At 36.5% G+C, this 24,745-nt stretch overlaps 6 protein-coding genes across 6 annotated transcripts; 5 read left to right on the forward strand and 1 right to left on the reverse strand.

Annotated features, from left to right (window-relative positions):
• Positions 1 to 859: 859 nt before the first annotated feature.
• LOC109580193 (uncharacterized) lies at positions 860 to 13,228 on the reverse strand. Its single transcript, XM_019993094.1, has 32 exons — positions 13,060 to 13,228; positions 10,878 to 11,106; positions 10,575 to 10,699; positions 10,277 to 10,451; positions 9,979 to 10,118; positions 9,705 to 9,845; positions 9,376 to 9,529; positions 8,537 to 8,770; positions 8,373 to 8,477; positions 8,183 to 8,302; positions 8,059 to 8,127; positions 7,783 to 7,962; positions 6,773 to 7,021; positions 6,599 to 6,631; positions 6,328 to 6,449; positions 6,101 to 6,203; positions 5,920 to 6,043; positions 5,729 to 5,832; positions 5,525 to 5,672; positions 5,227 to 5,450; positions 5,033 to 5,176; positions 4,239 to 4,379; positions 3,529 to 3,728; positions 3,357 to 3,469; positions 3,120 to 3,254; positions 2,874 to 2,953; positions 2,655 to 2,823; positions 2,466 to 2,603; positions 2,208 to 2,350; positions 1,395 to 1,501; positions 1,192 to 1,286; positions 860 to 1,079 (listed from the first exon to the last, which is right to left on the reverse strand). The coding sequence occupies exons 2-32, from the start codon at positions 11,052 to 11,054 to the stop codon at positions 964 to 966; spliced, it is 4,308 nt and encodes a 1,435-aa protein (XP_019848653.1). The 5' UTR covers positions 11,055 to 11,106; positions 13,060 to 13,228; the 3' UTR covers positions 860 to 963.
• Positions 13,229 to 13,350: 122 nt separating this feature from the next.
• On the forward strand, positions 13,351 to 17,003 carry LOC100641704 (AP2-associated protein kinase 1-like). Its single transcript, XM_003382446.3, has 11 exons — positions 13,351 to 13,525; positions 13,624 to 13,748; positions 13,929 to 14,076; positions 14,423 to 14,529; positions 14,726 to 14,812; positions 15,107 to 15,223; positions 15,397 to 15,532; positions 16,041 to 16,144; positions 16,375 to 16,520; positions 16,573 to 16,668; positions 16,721 to 17,003. Exons 1-11 carry the CDS (start codon positions 13,408 to 13,410, stop codon positions 16,815 to 16,817), a joined length of 1,281 nt encoding a protein of 426 aa, XP_003382494.1. The 5' UTR covers positions 13,351 to 13,407; the 3' UTR covers positions 16,818 to 17,003.
• On the forward strand, positions 17,004 to 21,603 carry LOC100641830 (ubiquitin-conjugating enzyme E2 K-like). The gene is made up of 8 exons (XM_003382447.3): positions 17,004 to 17,119; positions 17,208 to 17,304; positions 17,509 to 17,567; positions 17,622 to 17,704; positions 17,753 to 17,795; positions 18,761 to 18,881; positions 18,955 to 19,025; positions 21,502 to 21,603. The coding sequence occupies exons 1-8, from the start codon at positions 17,057 to 17,059 to the stop codon at positions 21,571 to 21,573; spliced, it is 609 nt and encodes a 202-aa protein (XP_003382495.1). The 5' UTR covers positions 17,004 to 17,056; the 3' UTR covers positions 21,574 to 21,603.
• Positions 21,604 to 22,129: 526 nt separating this feature from the next.
• On the forward strand, positions 22,130 to 22,840 carry LOC100641957 (protein PLANT CADMIUM RESISTANCE 3-like). Its single transcript, XM_003382448.2, has 3 exons — positions 22,130 to 22,292; positions 22,351 to 22,580; positions 22,660 to 22,840. The coding sequence occupies exons 1-3, from the start codon at positions 22,241 to 22,243 to the stop codon at positions 22,699 to 22,701; spliced, it is 324 nt and encodes a 107-aa protein (XP_003382496.1). The 5' UTR covers positions 22,130 to 22,240; the 3' UTR covers positions 22,702 to 22,840.
• Positions 22,841 to 23,083: 243 nt separating this feature from the next.
• Positions 23,084 to 23,509, forward strand: LOC100642083 (cell number regulator 10-like). The gene is made up of 3 exons (XM_020003820.1): positions 23,084 to 23,135; positions 23,185 to 23,414; positions 23,468 to 23,509. Exons 1-3 carry the CDS (start codon positions 23,084 to 23,086, stop codon positions 23,507 to 23,509), a joined length of 324 nt encoding a protein of 107 aa, XP_019859379.1.
• Positions 23,510 to 23,729: 220 nt separating this feature from the next.
• LOC109580103 (protein PLANT CADMIUM RESISTANCE 2-like) lies at positions 23,730 to 24,159 on the forward strand. The gene is made up of 3 exons (XM_020003868.1): positions 23,730 to 23,781; positions 23,835 to 24,064; positions 24,118 to 24,159. Exons 1-3 carry the CDS (start codon positions 23,730 to 23,732, stop codon positions 24,157 to 24,159), a joined length of 324 nt encoding a protein of 107 aa, XP_019859427.1.
• The last annotated feature ends 586 nt before the right edge of the window (positions 24,160 to 24,745 follow it).

Consider the following 24,745-nt stretch of genomic DNA (forward strand, 5'->3'; position numbering starts at 1 on the left):
CCCCATTGGGATTGCTTGTGGACTTGCAGCAATGATATCTAAAGGTCTCATTTACTATTACTTTCCAGCAGATGAAAGCTCTTCTACATGTCATACACTCTATGCCAATAAAACTTTATTTCTTCCTCAAGTTTTTTGTGCACTTGCTTTCTTCTTCATTGTTCCTGCAACACTGGAATTCACAGTAGCTCAGTCTCCAGTACACATGAGAGGAGTAATGGTTGGAATGTGGTTAGCTTCAATGGGGATTGGATATGCATTGAATATCAGCCTCAAGTATCCATTTGGATGTCGAAATAAGTACATCTGTCCAAGGTATTACTACTACATGACAAAGAGTATTTTAGTTTTACTGATCCTGGTAGTGTTTATAATACTGGCTCGACGATACAAGAACAGAGTGAGAGAGAATGAAGTTAATATTCATCAAATTGCTGATGATCATTACACCAGGTACATGGAACAAGAGGAAGAATACAGCAACAATTAATGGCAAAATACGCACAAAATTTTTTGTTTACTATAAAAGTTGTTGTACAAGGTGTGAACAAGCTTGTAAATTACTTTTAAGGAGGTGTGAACAAGTTTGATATTTGTATTGTAAAGTTTCATAATTATAATTTAAGTAATAAATAAAATCAGATGCAAAATACATTAATAACAATATTGAAAGAAACTGATTAAGTGACACATCTATAATACAATAGCACAAGTTACTAAAACAAAAATTAAAAACAAGTTTGGATGCTCTAAAAATAATAATCATGATTATAACAGAGATGTGATTTAGTAATAAAAATTGCATTAAGTAGCTACATCTTGACACAATAAAAAATGTATAACAATAATGATAATAATAATATAAAAAACAATTAATTAAAAAAATCTCATAATAAAAATCGTAAAAACAAAGTTTGGTGAGGAGAAGGAAAGAAAACGAGACAGAGGAGTATCAAAGTTCTTCTAAGGTGAAATGGGCTGTCTGACAACACGGACCCAGGCCTGATTCATTTTCTCATGACGGACAATGTCTGCAATCTGTCGTAATAGTGTATCCTCAAAAACCAGCATAAGACAAGCTATAACGATGAACAAAAATGACACATCACATCATAACATCATCAAAATAAGTTTCTTTTTTTACGTGTGCAAGCCTTGAAAATTGAATTAAAAATACTAACAAGTACAAACCTGTGAACTCGTGGCTGTGTTCCTCTTCCAGCATCCTGGCTTCGGCGTACATTCTCTGCACTTCCACTGGACTCAGTTTATCAGGACCAAACGTACTGGAAAACAAGAGTTTGGTATCATCAAATGCACACAATAGCTCATTATTGGCACATACATATATGCATCTATTACTATTACTATTATTATTATTATTATTAACTCACTTGATGCTTTCTTCAGCTCCTGCTTTAACTAAGATTGAGATTGGAGGAGCAAATGTTTTAAGTCTATGAAGCGATGCAATGCTTCCTCCAACCAGCACATGCTTTCCCTACAAGATGCAGCATTAGGATATAAATGACAAGCATAAGGCATAATTTCAATAAGGAATAAGGGTAGATGTAAAAGTAAGATGATTTTGGAGCAACTTTAAAAATTCATAAGAAATCCAAATTTGATCGGAATCAGTTCAAACTTTCTGCACAACATAAGTACATGTATATGTATCAGAAAACGTAATAAAAATTGAGAATTCGATCCTTTTCAAATTTGGTGAAATTTCGTAAAAATCACTGTACTATAGTACAGGGACTTTTGTCCGATTTTGGAGCAACTTTAAAAATTCGTAAAAAATCCAAATTTGATCGGAATCAGTTCAAACTTTCTGCACAACATAAGTACATGTATATGTATCAGAAAACGTTATAAAAATTAAGAATTCTATCCTTTTCATATTTGGTGAAATTTTGTAAAAATCACTGTACTATAGTACAGGGACTTTTGTTCAATTTTGGAGCGATTTCAAAAATTCGTAAAAAATCCAAATTTGATCGGAATCAGTTCAAACTTTCTGCACAACATAAGTACATGTATATGCATCAGAAAACGTAATAAAAATTGAGAATTCGATCCTTTTCAAATTTGGTGAAATTTCGTAAAAATCACTGTACTATATATAGTACAGGGACTTTTGTCCAATTTTGGAGCAACTTAAAAATGCTAGTATATCATAAAGTGTGTAGATGTGTTATAGTTACTTTGGAGTTGTCTGATGTGAACGCTTCTCTAGGTATTACAGCAAACCCAGTGTCCCCATGTCTCTCATAGTGTATGATCCTGCCCTCGCTCTGTTCCCGATGCAACCTTGCTTCAGTGATCCTAGCAGTACCTTCAACAAACTCTAAATACAGGAAATGAAAGAGATGAATTCACACATAAGTCCACTATGGCAAGTTCCAAGCCAATGAAGAAGCCCAGCCTTTTGCTAAAACTAAGCCACTTTATATGTAGTTTACCTGGATGACAATAGTGGAAGAGTTTTGGATAGCTCTCAACCAGTAGGTTGGTTATTTGACTAGCGAGTACGCCACATATTAAAACAGGTCTGGTGCCAGTGTATGCCTCCACCTCTTCATACAAGGCTATGTCAAGGGCTGAAAAAAAACATTAAATAATAATTTAAGTCTTAATTAGTAGACACTCACTGTTTCCTTGTTCGTTGAGCCACTCTTGTGCCCTCTCAGTATTGGGTATAGCTCCTACTCCAGCATCAGTCCCGTCCTCATTGAGTCTTGATACCCAGAACGAGCGCCTGTAACGAACAGGGGCATCCTCTATAATGTGGAACACGTTCCCAGGCTGAATGCTGAGTTCCTAGAGGAGAGGAAAGGATGGAGGAGTCCTTAAAGATGGATGCTCCCTACCTGTTGCAGTCTAGGTATGTAGGCAAAGTTAGCTCTAATGTATGTAGCATCAGACAATGGATCTCTTTCATCAGCTACATCTAAAATGAAACAAACATAATTTGTAAAAAAATGTACATTACAACAAAGTATAGATCATTATTTATTATTTTTATGCAATAAAAAGATTAAATAAAGTAACATGTACAATGTTGCACAATGTAGGTTATCAATAATTACGGTGTACATGTAGTGCCTTTCCCTAACTTGATATGGAAGTTGATCTTCTTGGTTCCTCTTGCACTGAGGTCATTGATCGTGCTCCGGTCAGTGAGAGGTTCGAGCGACTCCGCCCTCTAATGGCCAGCATTGACTTGCTTCTTGATCGCTTCTTTGAATCAACTATCAAGGGAAATTAATTAATTAGTCATGTGGGTGTGACATAAAATAATAATTAATTATTGAATATTTGTGCATCTCTTCCCCCTCCCCCTCTCTCTATACCATATTGGTCATATTGTGGCTCTGATAGTTGGGACAGTGAGCCACTCTTCCAGCTCTTCTTTCCACGACCAAATTTACTGTGAGACTTGCCCTTTGACGATTTCTTTAAACTCCTATGTACAAGTAGTCATGCACCATTAAACAAATAGATATTATCGAAATATGAAGTCACCTGCTGCTATTTTCCAGTTCAGGAAACTGAGAGGCCCCACCAATAACACTGCTCATGAGTCCATCGGACCCTGAGCGGGTTCTAAAGGTGGTCCGGGTGCCATCATCACGAGCAAAGTAGGACTCATCATCGTCAGAATGAATCTCCTTCTCCGGCTGTGTTGATACTGTGGATTGGACTGTGAGTCTATTGTGTGATACCTAATGGAGGGAAGAGCAAAAACCAATTGTTTCCATTGTCACAAAATCCGTGACAAACAAAAACCCATTTGTTCCATTGTCACGAAATCCGTGACAAGCAAAAACCCATTTGTTCCATTGTCACGAAATCCGTGACAAGCAAAAACCCATTGGTTCCATTGTCACTATAAATCCAAGACTTTGGTTAAGCAACTTTAAAAATTCATAAAAAATCTAAACTTGATCAGAATCACTTCAAACTTTCTACACAACATAAGAACATGTATATGTATTAGAAAAAATTATAAAAATGTCGAATTCTCTACTTTTCATTTTTGGCAAAATTTGGCCAAACACCCTGTACTATAGTACAGGGACTTTAGGCTAATTTTGGAGCAACTTTGAAATTTGTAAAAAAATCCAAATTTGATCAGAATTAGGACAAATTTACCAACAATTTTAACATGCATACATTATTTAATCTCTCTCTCTCTCTCTCTCTCTCTCTCTCTCTCTCTATTATTCCATTACTTGAGATATCGAGTGGAAAGTGAGCTCAATTGATGTCTGTGATGACTCCATTGGCATGTAAGGATAAGATGACGGCTCACTGAGAAAACTCTCACTAACTCCCTCACTGTAATCAGTGCTACCAACCTCACTGCTTAGCTCCTGTGAACAAGAGGAGGAGGAGTGAAAAGAGGAGAGAGAGGGGCAAGAAAAGAGGGGAGAGAGAGAGAGAGGGAGGGGGAGGGAAGAAAGGGGAGAGAGGGGAGGAAAGGGGAGAGAGGGGAGGAAAAGAGAGGGGGAGAATAACGTTGAAAAAGAGGGTGAAATGGACATGTAGCTCATGATAAAAGTAGGAGTATACAAAGGAATGTGTGGGAATAAAAACAAAGATAAAAATGATAGGCATATCAGTATACCCGTAACACAATACCTGAGAGCCCTCTCTCCCACACACACATAACACACATCATACACAGTGTACATACAATGAACACACACACATCAAATAAATACTGGGCAATGGCATTACAGCTAACACATGCACAGACTATACCATCAAACAAAATATGCTAATGGGCAATTACATGGATACTAAAGATATAAACAGTGTACACATATACATGTACACATGTATGAGCTAATCATTGATTACATTTCTCAGCAATAACTAATAACTGCATGAAATCCAATTGTTATTGGCTATATATAGTCTAAGGAGTGTCTCATAGACTCAACCATGTACCATACAGTAGCCTCTGGCCAATTATAGCACATCCATAGTAACATATGCCTCTGTCTGTGTCTGTGTTACTTACCTCAAACTCCACTCTTCTATTATTAGGAGGATAAGCTGACGTATACATCACTCCATCACTGGTTGGTCGATGAGGTCCATCGGCAATGTAACAACGGCCGCCAGAACGTAAGTGTGACCTCGGTCCCTCTATTTTTACTGGCTCCTACGAATAACAAAGAATAATAAGTAATGAGTAGATAATGTAGCTCATACCTGAGAGGCATTGCTCTCTTGTGTTGCGGAGTGATAGGAATCAGGACGTGAGTGGTAATGGGATGGGATCTGATCCTGTGAGTTTTGTGTTCCGCCGTAATCGTCACTGCTACACCAGCTGGACACATCAGTGTGTTCTACGTGAGCTCTATACGTGTTCCTGGCGGAGCTACTGTGGTCACTGCTACCCGAGGCAGACTTACTGGGAGGACACATCTCAGATACTAAATGAGGATAAGAACGATCAAAGAGGTATAGATTTGTTATTCATAAATAGCTCATAATGCTTAATGTGTACTTGATTGAAGTGGAGGAGGAGATACGAGCAGCTGTGAGTTGCTTGCCTCTTCTTCTCTCTCAATCACAATCCTCAGTACTCCTTTGTTTGGCTTTAAGAGCTTCTTCACCGAGTTAGGCTTCTCTTTACACACATTGGTCCCATTAACCTAAAGCATTGCAGTAACATGATACAATTATATACTGGTAAAGTGATAGGATATACCTGTATAATTCTGTCTCCAGTTTGCAATATCTTATCAGCCGGTCCTCCTTCTGTGATACTTGATATGGAGTAATGAGTCTCCCAGTCATAATTAAATCCAAAACCTTATTGAGAGAGAAAGAGACATAATAATAATAATAGTACATGTAGCTGACTGTGTATTAATTTCTAATTTAAATAAACACAATTACCATCTTTTTGGAGCATTAGTGAAAACTCGTGAGATTTCATCTTCTTCTTTCCTTCTCCTAATTCTAAAATGGCACCAGCCACACCTACTTGAAGTGCATGGGCGTTCTTGCGGCGTTTAAGAACCTACAAGTGATTAAACGTATAGGGATAACAATTATATTGTAATTCTAGTATACTTACAATATCTAGTAAACCCTTGGATTCTTTCACAACGGCGACAGCTTGCGAGTGATGGGCATTACTTAGAGAATGACCATTAACGCATTCCAGAACATCTCCCACCCTAAGAGTAAAGAAAATATGTCCATTTACAACAAATTACGACTATTACTACCATTATTATTATTATATTATTATTTATTATTGTATTATATGCTATTTTAAAAATTCTAATTATAACACTGTACTTTAATATCCCATCAGCAGGGCCTCCTTTGCTAACAGTGGTTACGATGAACGATCCAGGGTTCGGTAACTGAGGCTGGTCTTTGCCACCTACGACACTGAAACCAGCTTTACCTTCAGAGCCCTAACAAAGCAATAAATAAAAATAATATACTAGTACCGACCTATGTGCCATTGATCAGGCAATACTCATAATATATATGTATACGTACATGCATGTACACGCGTATATACATGTACATGTACATATGATGTAGTACTATAACTCCTTACCAGTGGTATCTGTATGTGTTTTGTCTCCCAATTCTAAAGCATACAAAAAAAGAGAACAATAAGCAGTAATTTAAATACTAGCAGCAGTAATTTAAGATAGAGGTAGTACATGCATATGATACTAGACTCTAAGAAAACTATAAGGAGTATATCTATTGATTGTACTGTACATACCTCTCCCCATTCAACTTGTTCCACGTGTGGTTCACTGTTAGCCGAAGGGAAGGTGAGAGTCGCGTTCAGTTCCTGACACTGCTTGTCCAGCCTCTCGCACTCTTGACGGAGTTTCTCTCTCTCGTTCTCGAGTTTGCCGACACGGCTCATCATGGACCTGTTCTTCCCTTTGAGTGTGTCCTGCTCCATGTACAACTCTTCAATGGTTTGCTTTAAATCAAATATGTAGTCCTCGTTCTGTTTACTGGCCTAAGAGAGAGAGAGAGAGAGAGAGAGAGAGAGAGAGAGAGAGAGATAATACATGTACATTGTGTCACATTGGATGCATGAGTAAATAAAGGAAATGCACTCCACCTCAATTAGACAATTCGACCAGTATATTGCAATAATAATAATAAAACTAATAGTAATAATAATAATGCTGTACGATATCAAATATGACAATGATTTCGTGTACTTGAAATTCTAGGAATATCATCTATGAAATACAATGTAGTACATGCATGTGCATTAGTTGTGTTCAATTGAAAATTTGTACATTGCCTTTGTGTGTGTGTGTGTGTGTAACTGTGTGTGGTTGAAAATGACATAAGCTGTTTGTTTGCTTGTTTCTACAAAGGTTACATGTTATTTTGAACATGAGCCTTCCTCTCTCAGAGCATGTGTGTGTGTTTTGTGGTAAATGCACAACATAATAATTGTAGGATAGGGTATCCTTTGAACACACAAAAACCATCTATATACAATGTACAATGTACAGTACATATGCTCTAGATTCCCTTTTCTATTCTAATACATGTATGTGCCTATGGTCTGATAGTTATAGTAGCATACTACAGTACACTGGAACTGATGAGTGGTTGCTTGCATGGTGGATGATTGGGTGCAGCTTTAATTTGGCTCTTTGACAAATTTCTGAAATGTTAAATCTCCCATTATACGCCAAAAACAAAATAATAATGTTAATAATAATGATAATGGTACAATGTATGATGATAGTACAAACTTACCGAGCGCTGTAGGTCCTCAACCTCAACAAGGAGGTTACTCTTCTCTTGGAAGAATATCTCCAGTTTGTTAAGAGCTCCAGATGACGTTATATCATCAGTGACTTCTCTGCCGTACAATAGTCTTAGCATTGAAGTGTAGTCTGCCTTCTGTTGCTTTAAAACACCAAGCAAACCCTTGACCTGAGATATAGGACCAATAACAACAATAATAAGTTAATATAATAAGATGTACATGTATTTTATATAATTTTAATACAAAAAACTAGAGTGTCGTACCTCTGTTTCTCGCTGAGTTCCAGCAATAGACTTTATTTCATTGACAATATCAGCCAAACTCTTCTCTGCCTGCATACACACACACACACACACAATTAAAGTATTGAATGGCCTGAGGACTCACTTCTTGTAGACTATCCTTCAATTCCTTGAGCTGCTTTGATGACTCTTGACTCTCCACAACGGTTTTATCTTTGAGTTTTCTCATTGCTGAGAGCTCCTTTGCATCCTTTTGACGCTGAGCCTGAGAGAAAAGAATAAAAGAAGCAGCAATAATAAGTTAGGAGGAATAGCCCAGGGGAGGAGGTTAATACTTTAATGGTTTCGAGCTTCTTCTTCACTTGTATAGCATCAGTTAGGACACGGTCTCTCTCTCTTATAGCAATGTCTCTCTGTTTCTCAGCTAATGTCTTCTCAGTCTAAATCACAACAAAAAAATAATAAAAGAGGAAAAGCCCCCCCCCCCCCACACACACACCTTTAGTTCCAGTAGCTGTGTCTGTAGTTGCATGCTCTTCTCATAAGTCTCTGTAGTCTGTTGCATTGACATTCCTTGAACGACTTTCATCTCCTCGTGTGCAGTCGCATTCTCCACCTTCACTTGACTCAGTTGATCCCTCAGTGTCTCATTCTCAGCCTCAACTGTCTTTAGTTTTGACTCAAGCTCCGCCCTAAAGGACCTCATCTCCGAGACCTGCTGCGATAGAGTCTCCTGGAAAAAAGGAAGAATTACACAATATTTACATCATTGCCAATCTTACACAATAAGTGCCACAATTATCGCACAAATTCTTACAATAGTCATACATTACTGGAGGAATTGTACATTAAAAATACAGCTATTCTGTATGCCAACTGTTTGACAACAAATCATTATTCAATAATTAATTGTAATGTCAGCTGGAGCTGCTCTACATAACGCATAGCGTCATGTACATACTCTTAGTGGATATTAACAAGTATAATCTATAGACAGGATGATTTGGTATTTCTCAACGAGTGTGGGATTTGTGACTCTATTATTGATTGGAATTTCCTTGTTCGTTTGCTCCATGTAGCAAGTTATGATATCAAACCATGCATTCTCTCCTCTGCATTACAACACTCAGACTATCACAACAATACAAAAGGAAACCAAAGAGAAACCAGCACACACTATCGTCATACACATACACACACGTACATGTAAATACTGTCAGTGTACACACACGCCCACCACATTACAGTACACAAGCTACGCATATTTTAATTCATTCGCTACACTTATTTTATATTTACTAACACACAATCTAATACTTATTTCTATTTATTGCGTACATTCTCACGAAAGGCTTTGCTGAGTTGGCTTTGGAGCTGAGGTATGACGTTCTCGGTTCTTTTGTCTTCTAGTAAGTTGCTGGCACTTGAGCTCAGTTGCTTCTTTGATCCAAAACCACCCATAGGATGAAGCTGTCCACTGCTACTTATCCTCCTACAATGGAATGAAATAAATTTACTACTCTCATTGCTATTAGTACTTGGCACAAGTGTCATAAAATGGAAATATGAGGAATTGAGCTTTAATTCCCGTGAAATTAATCCCATTTGTACTTTAAATGCTAACTTTGCATTTATGTATACACAAATCAATTAGTTTCTCCTCTTACTTGGTATGGAGGTCAACTACAGAGTGGCTGTGACTCCTTCCGAACACGTGCTGATTTACGTCCTCATATCTCCCAGTCTCCTCATGTTTTCTATTCTCCTCAATGCTCTCATCACTGCTACTACTCTGAATCTTCAATGAACTATAAAAACACAACACGTTACAATGGCAAAGGATTGATAAGTGATATTTCCTCTCTCTCTCTCTCTCTCTCTTTGTTCTAATGTAGATAATGTTGTATTCTTTCTCTCTCTCTCTCTCTCTCTCTCCCTCACTTTGATTTCTTTAGTCGTATGATCTCTGCTTCAGCCATTTTGAGCTTCTGTTGCAAGGTATCAAGGTCTTTAGCCAGTTTTCTATTAGTGTCCCTCAGCTCAGCTGACTCCCTATCACTGTGTGACTTCTCTAGCCTCTCCTAATGAAGCAAATAAATTGAATAAACAAGTAAATAAATAAAAAATGGATTAAGAAGACAAGGTAATACGTAAAACATAAACACAAACATTAATTTTAATGGAATACATAAATACTTTTAATTGCTGGAAGATATGTCACTACATTACTTGCACTCACTTTTAGTTTAGCATTCTCTGCCTTTAAGTCTGCAATGGAACTAGCAGCCGAGCGTGACACGTCATAATTAGACCCAATGGACTGGAGCTTCTCTGCCAGCCTCTGCTTCTCTCGTTGTAACTCGGTCACTTTGTACTTGAAATCATCTCTGTCTTGAACGACACACTCCAACTCACTGAGACATGAAAGAAGAGAAAGGAAGAGAGAGACAGACAATTAGAGAATGAGTTGAGATCAGACACAATTATTGAATTTTTAAAACTACTAATGTGTCATTGTTGTGTAATGGATACTATACCTTCTCACTCTCTTTAGTTCTTCCATTATACGATTCTTGTGCTGCTCGTGTTCAGCCATCAGTTGATGGAGCTGCTTATTCAACTGATCCTTCTCAAACTTCAACTGTTGAACGTAAGCTTGCAACTGAAATAAAACATGCATAAAGTACACATGATACATTTGCATGTATAATGTACATGTATTAAAATTGTTAACTCAAACTGTCAGCAGTGTATAAGGGCATTGACAAGCTTTAGAAAATGGAATAAGAACACCAAGTGCTATTCCAATTAGGAACCAGTGAGTGTGGGTCTTTTTTTACTTTTGGTTGCTGGTTGATCTGATGGTGATAATGAGATCTGTAATCGTAAGCGTCGGAGTGTAGTGGTCTATCGGTGGTGTATTGCTGGTAACGATGGTTTAGTCTCTTGTCTGGTGCTCCTCCTCCTCCTCCACCAGCCATAGGCTTGAGTCTGTCTATGTCGATATGGTCGGCCATTTTGATGAAAACTCGTTAGACAGTGGTGAGTAGCATCAATCTCCAAACAGACCTGGAAATAATAAAAATAATAAAGTGTTTGTTTGTGCGAGCGTGTGCTTAGCATTCAATCAAAAGAAATATTATACTTGTCGCTAAAATTATCCCGTCTCAAATTATAGACACACAGACACCATTAGAATGGTAATTAGCTACTCCAGAAACGTATGTACGTGTACATGTACTACCAAGCAATGTATTACATAATAAATAGTAATAATAACATCAATAATGACGATGATGATGATGATAATAGTAATAATAATAGCAAGAATCTAAATGGTAAACAAAGATACAAAGCAAATACATAAGAGGAAGAGAGAGAAAGGAAGATAGTAACAAGGGTTGCTTTAATTGTATTGCTTTAAGTTGTGTTTGTGAGACCAAGTGAGAGGCTGATCTTATAGCTCATTCCTTGAGTGCAGTCAATCATAATGCCTGCATTACCAGCCATAGAGCATATAATTTGGCTGCAGTGTGGAGCTGTGGTCAATACTCCTCCACAAGCCACTATGCAAGTTTAGACTTGTCTGTATTAACAAGAACACAATGGAATGCGTTCCAATTAATTACACAATACAAACACTATACACACGACATGAATGTATGTATGTATGTATGGCATGGAATGGATTCAACACACATAAATGGCATGACAAGGGAGTGCATAGTGTTTATCTGCCTAGCAACAGAAGAGAGACGGATAAAAATGTAAGCACACAAGACACACATGCATACATGATGATGATGCATGTAAGAATGCACACACAGTCCTTGATTGAGGACATTATAAGGCATAGCACTTAACTCATTGAACAATACATAGTACATAGTGGATACACAGTGGAGGCTGATAAGAATATGATAGTAAAATGGAGAGACAATAGTGGCCTTATAAGTACTAATAAAATTTATGTGTTTAAAGAAAAAATTTAATTGAACAATAGCTAGATATAAGGTAGACATATTCCCAATACAACCAACACTTACAATGTACATCAATAAGCAATGAATTATCAATGAATGTCAGGTATTCACTCACACTAATGTATCATTAGTGTCATGTAAAGCAATGACTCAATGAGCCTAAGAATCTCCTAATGACACGTATTGTCTGGTATGGCATGGTATGCATGTATAAGCTGAATCCCAAATGCTATTTGTTTATGCTGGTGACCTCAATTGAGTCAATTCATCACGTATATCAGTGTTTGGCCCAACAGTGTAACTTCATACCAGTATCAGTAACTATAGCTACACACACACACACACAGTGCCACAAATAATAAAATAAAAATAAAATAACTATAAGTAATAACAATAAATAAATGATAATATTTTAGTTTCAATTACTAACAACAGCAAATAAGAAATTATAAGAAGCTAGAGAGAGAGGGGGGAGAGAGAGAGGTACCAAAAGAAAAGGGAGTTGCCCCAAAATGAATCAACTGCATGTGAATGAGCAAGTGCAATGAGCGTGTGTGTGTGTGTGTGTTTGTGAAGAATTCTGATCGCAAACAGCTTGCTTCACGACTAACTGACAACAGATTTAACAACAGAGCTACAACTGACACAGTACATGAATATCTGTGTGCCAATGTCAAGGTGTTTTTTTTTTAATAATAAGGCACAGGAGGGGTATTTTGACTAATGGAAGAGAATGTGTGTGGTAGCTCAGTCCAAAGACAAATGAAGCATTTCCAGGGTCTCTCGAGATAATAAGTTATTTATAAACATTAATAAAGATAATTGTAAATATGGGGACCCACACAGACCTTGTATAGCATCAATGCTCGAATTATAAAAATACAATCCAGTGCAACAAGTTGTGATGATAAAATTTATATAAGGATATTAATAATCATACAGTGCAACATTTCCAAAAAGCTCTATTATGAGTTACACACAACTGTATTCATGAAATTTTATCCATGAATTATTTATATTGAATAATTATAAAACTCACTGGTTACTGGGTAGATTTCAGCACTACAAAGAAGGATAATTAAGACAGTAGTGTCCCTCCTTACAGTCGCTCGGTATCTATTATTTAAATGGCTTGCAAGAGCTGCCTGCTCCTTCTAAAACTAAAGCTACAGCACTCCCTCATGCATGCCTAAAATACCTGAATCGATGGGCAGTGAATAAAGGCGTGGCCTTTTAAAATTATACGGTTAAAAATAAAATCGAACTATTTCAAACATATACGGAAACCCACGTGGTGATTTTTTTAATTAAGCGAATAGGAGTGGCAGTACCGTATATGCTAGAGTAATATTAAAATACAGGGGAGTCAGAGTCTTATGAGTCCTTGATGGCTGAACTAGTGAGGAAGAGATCTTCTGGCCGACAGAGACTCAGACAGGGCTACGTAGGGAAGACATTTACACTAGATGGACGCCAGTACATTGTGGAAGACGTCATAGCAGAAGGTAATGCCGGGAGCTCGCTTTAAGACTTGCAGAGAGAAGTTAATAAAGTCTTGAAGTGTTAATGAGAGAATGGGTTTTTAACTCAAGTCCCTCTGCAGGTGGATATGCTATTGTTTTGGAGGTTAAATGTACAGCTGGTACTAACGAGAGGCTTGCACTAAAGAGAGTGGCTGTGAACAGTGAACAGGACCTTTATTTATGTCGCCAAGAGATAGCAATACTGGTGAGTACAAGATTGACACTGTTGGCAGACATAACCAACACGAAGCCACGATACATAGGAAATGATATTAGATATACAAGAGAGAGAGAGGGAGAGACAATAGATTGCAGTAGATGAACAGGAGTGAGACAAATGAATGAGGAGGACAATAATTTTGATGTTTTTCTTTCACTTTTATAGAAAGCTTTGTCAGATTCTCCAAATTCAGTAACATATCTTGCATCGCAGATTAATAAACTCAGTAGGGAAGTTTACGAAGTTTTGATACTAATGCAGTTATACGGAGGACAGACCGGGCTACAGCTAATAAGGCAGTACCATGGTCAAGGTAAATCACATCATACCTATAAAATTATCTGGCCCTTTACGAAAATAGGAGATTTCTAAGCCTCATTGCTTTAATTTATGTAATCTTCTAGTACTAGTCAAAAGTTTTGACTTAGGCTGGGTTTACACAGCAACACAAAATGCATCCTTCCATAGAGTCCTATCAAAGATTCTATCAGGTTTTCATTTGTTTATGTGTGCAGTGAAGCATAAAACAGGCACAAAGCTATACAGATTGCATCGTGTAAAGTAGCCTGATTACAGTTTAGATATACACGTGTATCTTAGCAGTACCTACTACTAGATATGAGCTCTTGGGAGATTTTACATGTACATGTATTCAATAGGCAAGCGTTTACCTGAAGCTCTCATCCTAAAGATATTCACTGATGTCTGTTTAGCTGTATCTCGGCTTCACCATCGGACCAAGCCAATCATCCATAGAGACTTAAAAGTAACATTATTACAATAATAATAGTACACAATCCAATCCTTTTTGTATTGTGGCCAACTATGTCATTCCCAACTGTACTTTGATGTGGTTGTCCTTCATACAGCTTAACTACCTTTTGTGTGTGTTAATATTATTATGCACTCTATCTTTTTATTTACTGTTCCCTTCCCTTTTTACATAATACATGTACATGTAGATAGAAAACATTTTGCAAGACTTCTCTGGTAACTTTGTCCTCTGTGACTATGGGAGCTGTACTACATCAGTAATGGACCCAAAGGAGGTAAGGACCAATACTCTTGATAGTTGATACCGATTACAATTGCTACCAGCCACTCCACACTATACTAGCACTAAACCTTAATATGTTGTATCTGCTAAAGGAATATATACAATGTACATATAGTACTAACTTACTATAGTACATGCACTTTATGGCGGTAGTAATAGCTATAGTATTTTACATGATTTCTGTTTAAATAATCCCTTTTAAATTTATCTCATGTGTCTGTACTATAATTGCATTAGTCTCACAACGTTGCTGTCCTTTTACATTCATCATCCTTTATTGCCACAGGTTGGTGTAGGTGAGTGTCAGGATCAGTTGCAGAAGTTCACCACACTTGCTTATCGTGCACCAGAAATGGTAGACCTCTACAGTGGATATACCATTTCTACTAAATCAGATATATGGGTCAGTAGACTCAGTACTTGTGTGAAGTATAATATACATACATGTACATGTACATGTACATATGTGAATGTACGTATAAAATCTGTTTGTTTCTTTAAAAATAATTGGTCTCGTGCTTTCGGTTATTTTTCTGTTTCCTTGATTTAATTTAAAATAATTATTATATTTTTCAGGCGTTAGGTTGTCTGTTGTATAAATTTTGTTTCTTTGATACTCCGTTTGGGGAACAGACCCTGGCCATCATGAGAGGAACATTCTCCTTCCCGGCAGATGCTTCAAACTACTCTAATGGACTCCTTGGATTAATAAGTGAGAAATAGTACATGTACATGTCATTTTTCTTATTTAACAAAATATCATTAAATAATTATTTATAAGAGTTGGAGGTATTAAGTATTAAAATGAGTTGTAAATTGGATGGTCTCTTTTCATTGCTAATGGAGTTAATTGAATCCACTTAGGCACGTAAATAATGTGTGTATAATGACTTTAATTTTTATAAGTTATGACCATTTAAAAAAACAAGCGAATTTCTGAAAAATACCCTGTACTATGGCTCATGGTTTCTTTGAAAAATGGCTCTAAAATTACGCCCAATTTTTATTACATTTTTTGATACATACATGTATTATTGTCCTTGTGCTATGTAGAAAGTTTGAGTTGAACCAACTTTAATTTTTCAAGTTATGACCATTTTAAAAACTAGCCAATTTACAGAATAAGAAACACTTCCTATGATCAGTTCTACTTTAAAGCCATTCTTTTACAGAATTCCCAGCTCACACTGATCCTTTAATTGTTTTTCTTTTTTTAATAGAATATACTTTGAATACTGATCCTAATAAAAGACCGGACATATTTCAAGTCTCTTGGGTGGCATACAAATTGGCTGGCAAGGACTGTCCTATCGTTAACGTATTTGTAAGTATAAGAGAGAGAGAGAGAGAGAGAGAAATGGGAAACTAAGAAGGAATGAAGTGCATATGTCAATGTACATTGTACATGCATGTCCACGTACATATACATTATGTTCATTCATTCATGTTCATGCTCTTATGTAATACAGAAATGTTTGAGCTGATTTTAGATAACCAATTCTTGAGTACAGAAATGAATTTTCTTACACTTCTACTCTTCATTGCTATTTTTAGAACTCTCCTATTCCGTCCGTCCTTGATATGCCGATGCAGCTCGTAAAACCCAAAGCCACCAAAACTCTCTCTGTCTCTGAAACCACAGACTCCAACAGCACCCCCACACCTTCACCCTCAGTAATGAAAAGAACGACTTCACAACAGTGAGTCCTCCAAGTTACATTTAATCTTTACCTTGTCATATTTTATGTACAGACCTACTATAACTTTAACTTCTATATCCTCACGTGAGAGACCTCGCTCCCGGCCTATCTCATCCATTAGTCCTGCTTCTTCATCTTCCTATGTGAGGTAAATGTAAATGTATTTTTTCGTAAATATAATTTATCGTGTTTTATTATAGCGAACAGAAGAAACCGCCAAACAATATGGTTCAAAGCTCGTTCAAAGATCCGTTACCTCCTCCGCCTACTGATCTCTTTGGTCAGGCTCCATTTTAGTCATTTTTATTTATTAATTTTATTTAAAGAATATTTAAACTTGCCCTCCTTTGAACTTCTTCCTCTATCTTATGAACCCGTTGTGGTTTTATTCCTCTCTCTCTCACTCTGATGGTGTGGGCTGTTATTATTATATTATTTTAAAGTTGTGTTGTGTTTAGCAATGGTATTATTATCAAAGTTCAATATTAATTAACAACTAATAACCTAATGAACTAGTAGGCGTGGTTTGTTTCAATATGGCGAGTCTTCACATAACTCGTGTAAAAAGAGAATTCAGAGAAGTTGTCTCAAGCGAAGAAGTGAGTCCTTTTATCACATATACAGCATAAAGAATAACTTTCTTTCTTCTCGCCGTCTTTTGTCCTCGTTCAATTCTCTTTACTTTAGGCTCAGAAGTCCCAAATAAAGATAGAGATTATAGATGAGAGTGACTTAACCAAATTGAAAGGGACAGTCATTGGACCCCCAGACACTCCTTTTGAGGGTAATTTATTTAATAATAGAGAAACGTTTCTAATTTTACCAGGCAGTAATCTGCTTACATGTACATGTACATGATCTGTGTGACGTGTGTTCATCTTTTTTTGTCTAAATGGTTTTGTTTTTTGCAGATTGCTATACAAACTATTTTGTTTTTAAGTTTAAAAATCGATATTTGCTCAAGCAGGTCATCATTCTCTTTTTCTAGGTGGTACTTATATTTTAGATATTAGAATTCCTGATACATACCCATTTAATCCTCCAAAGGTTTGTTAATCATCATTGCAAAATCATCATTTTTATTAATACTATTTTTTTCAGGTAAAATTTGTGACAAAGATTTGGCATCCAAATATTAGCTCTGTGACTGGTGCAATCTGTTTAGATATTCTTAAAGACCAATGGTGAGAATAATTATGATGGTAACAATCATTATTTTAATTTTTATGCAGGGCTGCTGCCATGACTCTTAGGACAGTATTATTATCAATACAGGTCAGTATTATAGTATTAGTACCACTACATATATATAAAATATTCATTTATTTTAAAATTGTACAATTTAATCAGCTCAAATTGAGACACAGCATAAGGACATGTATATGTATGAGAAAAATTAAAAAACAGAGACTTTTTTTCTAGCCATTTTTGACGAGATTTGGTCTTTGGCCAAAGGCTATAGTGTTTGGTCATTGGCCTGATTTTTGAGCAACTTTTAAAATTCATAAAAAATCCAAATTTGATCAGAACAAGCTCAAACTTTATGCACAACGTAAGTACATGTATATGTATCAGAAAATATTATAAAAATGGAAAATTCTCTCCTAGTCATTTTTGCCAAAATTTGGCCTGAGACCGTGTACTATAGTACAGGGACTTTGGCCCAATTTTTGAGCAACTTTAAAAAATTTATAAAAAATTTAAATTTGATTGGAACAAGCTCAAACTTTATGCACAGCATAAGTACATGTATATGTATCAGAAAAAATTTTAAAAATGGAAAATTCTCTCCTAATCATTTTTGCCAAAATTTGGCCCGAGACCATGTACTATAGTACAGGGACTTTGGCCCGATTTTTTAGCAACTTTAAAAATTCATAAATAATCCAAATATGATTAGAGCCAGCTCAAACTTTATGCACAACATAAGTACATGTATGTACATCATAAAAATTTTGGAGCAACTTTAAAAGCTTGTCAAATTTATTGGGAACCAGCTCAAAAGTTTTATGCAACATAAGTACATGTATATGACTATGTATGTACATGTATATGTATCAGGACAAAATTATAAAATGGTAAATATTATGCTATTGATTTTTGTCAAAATACCCTGTACTCAAGTACAGGGTTTTTGGCCCAATATTTTGAGTAACTTGACAATCCACTGACAAGAAGCTTCATGAGCACTATGCCAAAATCCTTTGGGAAATCCTGATTATACATTATACTTTTAATAGGCTTTACTTCAGGCAGCTGAGCCTGATGATCCACAAGATGCCGTTGTAGCCAAGCAGTACAAAGGAGATCCTGAACTTTACAGAAAAACAGCTAAACATTGGGCACAGACTTATGCTGGAGGTATGTATACACACAACACACGTACATCCTCCTTTAATTAGTCTTATTCATTTCCTGTCTTTTATTTCCTTAGCTCCAAAGACTACTGATGATGCAGAAATATCAGCAAAAATTGATACACTACTCCAAATGGGAATAACAGAAGTAATTGGATATTAATGTACCCCTAATTAGATTATATTAGCCTATGCATTGTACATGTACTGCATGTGTGTCTCTATGTATAGGTGTAATATGCTGGCACATGTACATGTATGTATGTGCTAGAAATTGTAATTTAGCATCATAAGGAAATGTTTGATGGAAAGGAAAGGGATTCTGTAAACAGAATCCACAAAATTAGTCAAGAGTTATGTCATGTTGTGCGTAATAGATATTATTGTATTGTCAGAATTCACAATAATTACAAGAATGATAACTTATTAGTTGAAAAGCTACATGACACTATGTTGCTCCTAATGATATTTTGTGCCTTTGGGATTTATTTTCTCTGTAAATATAGCAAATCTAAATAACAACAATGAAAATTAATTTGGAACTAGCTCAGTTGTTTTGTACTGCTTAAATTGACTAGATTACTAGCATTGTTAACAGTTGTACTATTTACTACTCTTGTTTTTTTGGCAATTGTATGTATCTATTATTATTATTATTATTATTATTATTACTATTATTATGTGTGAGTTTGGCCTATTTTTCCCTTTGTTTGTATTCAGTACTGAATTTCAGTTTCGTGCATCTTATATAATCAATCATTGTATATTTTTGAGCTGACATGTGTCATCAAAGGATGGGACGAATTTACAAACAGCAAAAATACACACTTTAGTACAACAGGCAGTCACTGTAGTGAGGTTACTGTCCTCACTGCTTATCCCTTGTTGTCAGCATCAATTAATAAAAGGAGTTAGTTGACAGCATTTAACCTTTAGTTTAAGGAAGGTACTATCATAATGTCACAAGACACGATGACTGGCTATATGTGTTATTAGCTCACCAATATGTAATACTTTCATTAGCTTGTGTAACAACTACTTCTGTTGGATTGTCTGTAGCTTCAATGTACACTGCAACGTCTCACCTCATTATTTTGTAATTATTTATCTTCACTTGATATGAAAGCCAGCTCTTGATGTAGAAGCATTAATGTGCTTGGCCACCTGCCAGTTCATACACATAATTACTATCTAATGTAGGTCAATATGTACTCCATGGGGCTACTGTTTATTATCAGAGCCCTTACTGTGTTATACCAATTACTTACTAAGGATGTGGCTGGTCCTATTATGTTTCAGATTGGGTCCTGTTCACTCTACTAAAGAGCACTATCATGACACTACTATTAAGTCACTCTGTGTGTGTGTGTGTGTGTGTGTGTCCAGGGTACATGTACTTCCTATTGCTATAGTAGTGTGTATTGCCTTGCAGCTATTGATCACAGCTATTGATCATAGATACTGATAAATGCTTTCACATGCAATCAGTATACTCTCATCTCTGGATGAATGAATTGCTTCATTTTCATATTAAGACACTTTCACATGAAGATTACCTACTGATATTGTAAACTTTAAGATTCATGATCATTATTATTCCTTTAAATTCATATTGTGGCAATGGAAGGCTAATTAGGTCATTAGCAGTTTGTTTTTTGTTGAATAGTTGATAATAAGAAACCCTAACACTGTTCCCTCCTATTCACACTCTGTCCAAATAAAATCATTTTTATGAAGAGGTCAACTACAGTCAAACCTGTCTATTCCGGACACCTTGGGACCAAATAAAACTGTCCTTTTTATAGAGGTGTCCTTATTTCAGAGGTTCATTAATACACATTTATATTGTATTGGGACTGATACTACCTGTCCTGATTATAGAGGTGTCCTTATTTTAGAGTGTCCACAATAGCAGGTTTCACTGTAATGGGTATGATATTATATATATATATATATCAGTATAATTAAGTGTGCTTTAAATAGAACCAGTTTAAGGAGCCCTGCTGCTGCTGCTGCTGCTGATAGTTGTAGCCTTGTAGCCTTAAGATAACTGAGAAGGCTGCAATTCCTTGTTTGGTTATTTAATTGTGGGTTATATATCCTGAGTTTGTGTAGTAGTAGTACAGCCGCTATTCACACTCTCCGGAGACACTGACCTTTAAATTTAATGAATGAAGTTTGTGCCTACTTGCATTATATGCCCTCAAGAGTGTCCTCTTGATGCCCTCTTTAATGTTTTTTGGAAGCCAAACAATCAGTGTTGGTTTTTGAGAGCATTTTTTATGTCTTTAGCTATGATTTGTGCGTGTCTCTGATGTCTAATCCAGACATTATAGTGAGACTGAGGCCCATTGCACTCTTAATTCATTCCTGCTCTTCATTTGTACACATTGTGTAATCATCTTGTCCAGTACATGGTAATCACCTGGAAACCTTTTGAGAACATTTTGTGTTCACTTGTGAATGTAAGCTGTTTAATGTAGAGAATGTCAACTGTTGTGAAATCTCCCAATTTTAATTTAATCTTGCTCTTGTATTACCTGTTGTTTTTATATGCATAAAAGAGACTATCTATGCTATGTAGATCTTGTTAATTTAATGATGACAATTTTCATTTTTGACAGACCAAAGCGCGGGAAGCACTGTCGACTCATTCATGGAATTTAGAAGCTGCTGTGGACAGCCTTTTCACTTAAAACTCTGCTAGGTGACTGTTATTATTATTATTATTATTAAACAAATGGTATTATTATTATTATTATTATTATTATTATTATTATTATTATTATTATTACTTAATTATTATTATTATTAATTATTATTATTACTGTGTTAATTTTAGTTCACGAATGTTATGTTGGTTGATCACTTGGTTGATCACCGTATACTTATATCATTTTTTGAATTTGCATGGCAAAGGGTGACACTCTAGGTAGGCTATGAACATCAATCAATCTCTCTTATGTGCTGTATATCTGCAACATCAGTAATAGATGAATTTACATTGGGATGCTCTATAGTCTTTCAGTAGTGAGAAATAGTGGGAGTCACACAGATTGGAGTAATAGCTATTGTAAAAGCTTCCTATCTCTATCATCAGTTGTGTTTGACAGTCTGACACGCTTACTCATTCATTCCTCACCATACTCATGATGACCACGCAGCAATTAGCCACTTGATGGGCGTGTGTCGGTCAACACAAAAATGCAATTACAGCATTATGAATATCGTTACGCGGCCAATTTTAAAAACCGCGTCTTACTTCCGTCGATCGCATTTGTGGTGTTAGCCCTGCAAGTAGATTTGCTCTCTGTCTTCTGTGCTTTTCTCTGTCTTTAACTTCTAGTTAACTAGTAAAAAGAAATGGGTGAGTGGCAAAACGGAATCTGTGGCTGCTTCGGCGACTGCTGCACATGTAAGTTGTCAAAAGAAAACAAACCGCAGCTATTATAACCATCTCCCCCTCTCTGCAGGCCTCCTTTCATTTATGTGCCCTTGCATCCAGTTTGGACGTAATGCAGAGGCACTAGGAGAGAGCTGCGTTATGTATGCTCTCTCTCAGTTTGTACCCCTCCTCAACCTCTACTGCCGTGTCACCATCAGAGGAAAGATCAGGGAGCAGAAGGGAATCGAGGGCTCTTGCTTCAACGACTTGCTGTGCTCTTGGTGCTGTGGTCCGTGCGCCCTGGCACAAGAAGCTCAGGTAAGTGTCAAATAGCTGTTAGCACGTTGCTATGTAGCACCTGCAAACGCAATTACCTGACCCTCTCTTTGCTTTTTAGGAACTCGCTGATCCAGGAAGCAAATCCATGAGCCGTGAATAACTGATAAAACTCTTTAGTTGTACCCTCTACCTTTAAGTTTTAAAAGATACTATAGCTATGTTTTAACTGATTTTGCCGAGATTTTATTATTATTATTGTTATAGTTGTAATGAGTTTTGAAGTTGATTTTGCAGCAGCACTTGTGTGGTCTCGCCTAGATTTTGCTCTAGCTGCGGTGATCCCTGATCTAATATTCATCTCTTGAGACGAGTTGACCTCTGCTCAAGGTTATTCATACAGGATGATAAGAATGTGCTGACCGCCCCCTAACTGCGGATTGCAAAAGCGGCCCACTTTTTGTGCAAAGCACGTTGCACGTTCACAATTGCCTTAAGTGTCAGGTAACTTAAGAGTAGCTCTACTTACAATCCAAGAACTCAAGATGAGCCAGTGGTCAAACGGAATTTGCGGCTGTTTTGGAGACGTCACAACCTGTAGGCCCATTTAAAACCAGTTTTAAGCTATTCTTTCTACTCTCTATAGGTCTTTTGTCTTTCTTCTTGCCATGTGTTCAGTTTGGACGCAATGCTGAGACTGTAGGAGAGAATTGCTTGATGTATGGTCTCTCCCAGCTAGTCCCTCTCCTTAATATCTATTGCCGTACAGTGGTCAGAGGAAAGATAAGAAATCAGAAAGGCATCGATGGGACATGCTTTAATGACCTCCTTTGTCACTTATTTTGTATGCGATGTGCCTTAGCTCAGGAGGGTCAGGTAAGAAATGAATAGTGCTATGTGCATATGCATTCCAATTTCTCATCTTGTAGGAGATTCTAGCCCCTGGGGGTCAACCAATGGCCAGGGAGTAAAAATGGTGGAACAGTTTCCTTATTTGGTTCGAGACATTGTTGCCAAATTTAGTTGCTGCTATAAATAGAACTTAATGTAAAATTTTATTAATGATGATGAATTTTGATGATAATTGATACGAACCGCGCCCACATTTGTTGTTCTAGCTCGCTCTTGCTGTTTTTGTCTTGCTTCTGTTTGGTTCGTTTATATATTGCTAATAATAATCTTTTTGCAGTAATGGCTGATTGGAGTAATGGGATCTGTGGTTGCTTTGGAGACTGTACAACTTGTGAGAAAAAAACAATGCCCCTTGTTTTGTCTAATTTTTACCCGCTTTTGCAGGTCTTCTGTCGTTCATCTGCCCTTGCATCCAGTTCGGTCGTAATGCAGAGGCACTAGGAGAGAGCTGCCTCCTCTATGCTCTCTCTCAGTTTGTACCCCTCCTCAACCTCTACTGCCGTGTCACCATCAGAGGAAAGATCAGGGAGCAGAAGGGAATTGATGGCTCTTGCTTCAACGACTTGCTCTGCTCTTGGTGTTGCTATGAATGCTCTCTTGCTCAGGAGGGACAAGTAAATTAGTCTTGATTGGCTTCCTTATTCTCTCTCTCTCTCTGTGTTTATAGGAATTGAAAGGTGCTGGAAATCAGACCATGGCTCGTGAATGAACAGCATTCATTTTCTTAACTCAAGCATTTTTGAACTCAAGCATTTTTGAACTCAATCATTTTTGAACTCAATCATTTTCTTAACTCAAGAATCAAACTCAATCTCTAAAATTATAATTAGTATACTGTTTTTTTCTTTATTAAGGCTTATATTGATCTATTGATTTGTGGTTTTTTGATGGTAATAAATAATTATTATTAGGTTTCTTTGAAAAAAGTGGGTGTGTTTAGCATTATTGTAGATGAATAAATTGGATCTATTAATGTAACTTGATTTTATCTGTATGAGATAGAGTGCAGTGATGTCTAGAGACTGGAAACATGGGATTTTTGGATGCTTTGGAGACTGCTCTATTTGTAAGTTGATACATAGATCTATGGTTGATAGAATCAATGTGAATTATGACACATTATCACTTAATAATGAAATAATAATAATATTATTATTATTGTTATTGATTATTATCATCATGCATTGTTACCAACTTATTATCATAATGTTGCCTAGTTGAATAAAATCCCATTAATAAGTATGGAATATATCTATAGCCCATGAGCTTAATTCCCCAGTAGCATATATACCCAC

This window comes from Amphimedon queenslandica, unplaced genomic scaffold (assembly GCF_000090795.2).
Source record: "Amphimedon queenslandica unplaced genomic scaffold, v1.1 AMPQUscaffold_13521, whole genome shotgun sequence".
Lineage (NCBI taxonomy): Eukaryota > Metazoa > Porifera > Demospongiae > Haplosclerida > Niphatidae > Amphimedon > Amphimedon queenslandica.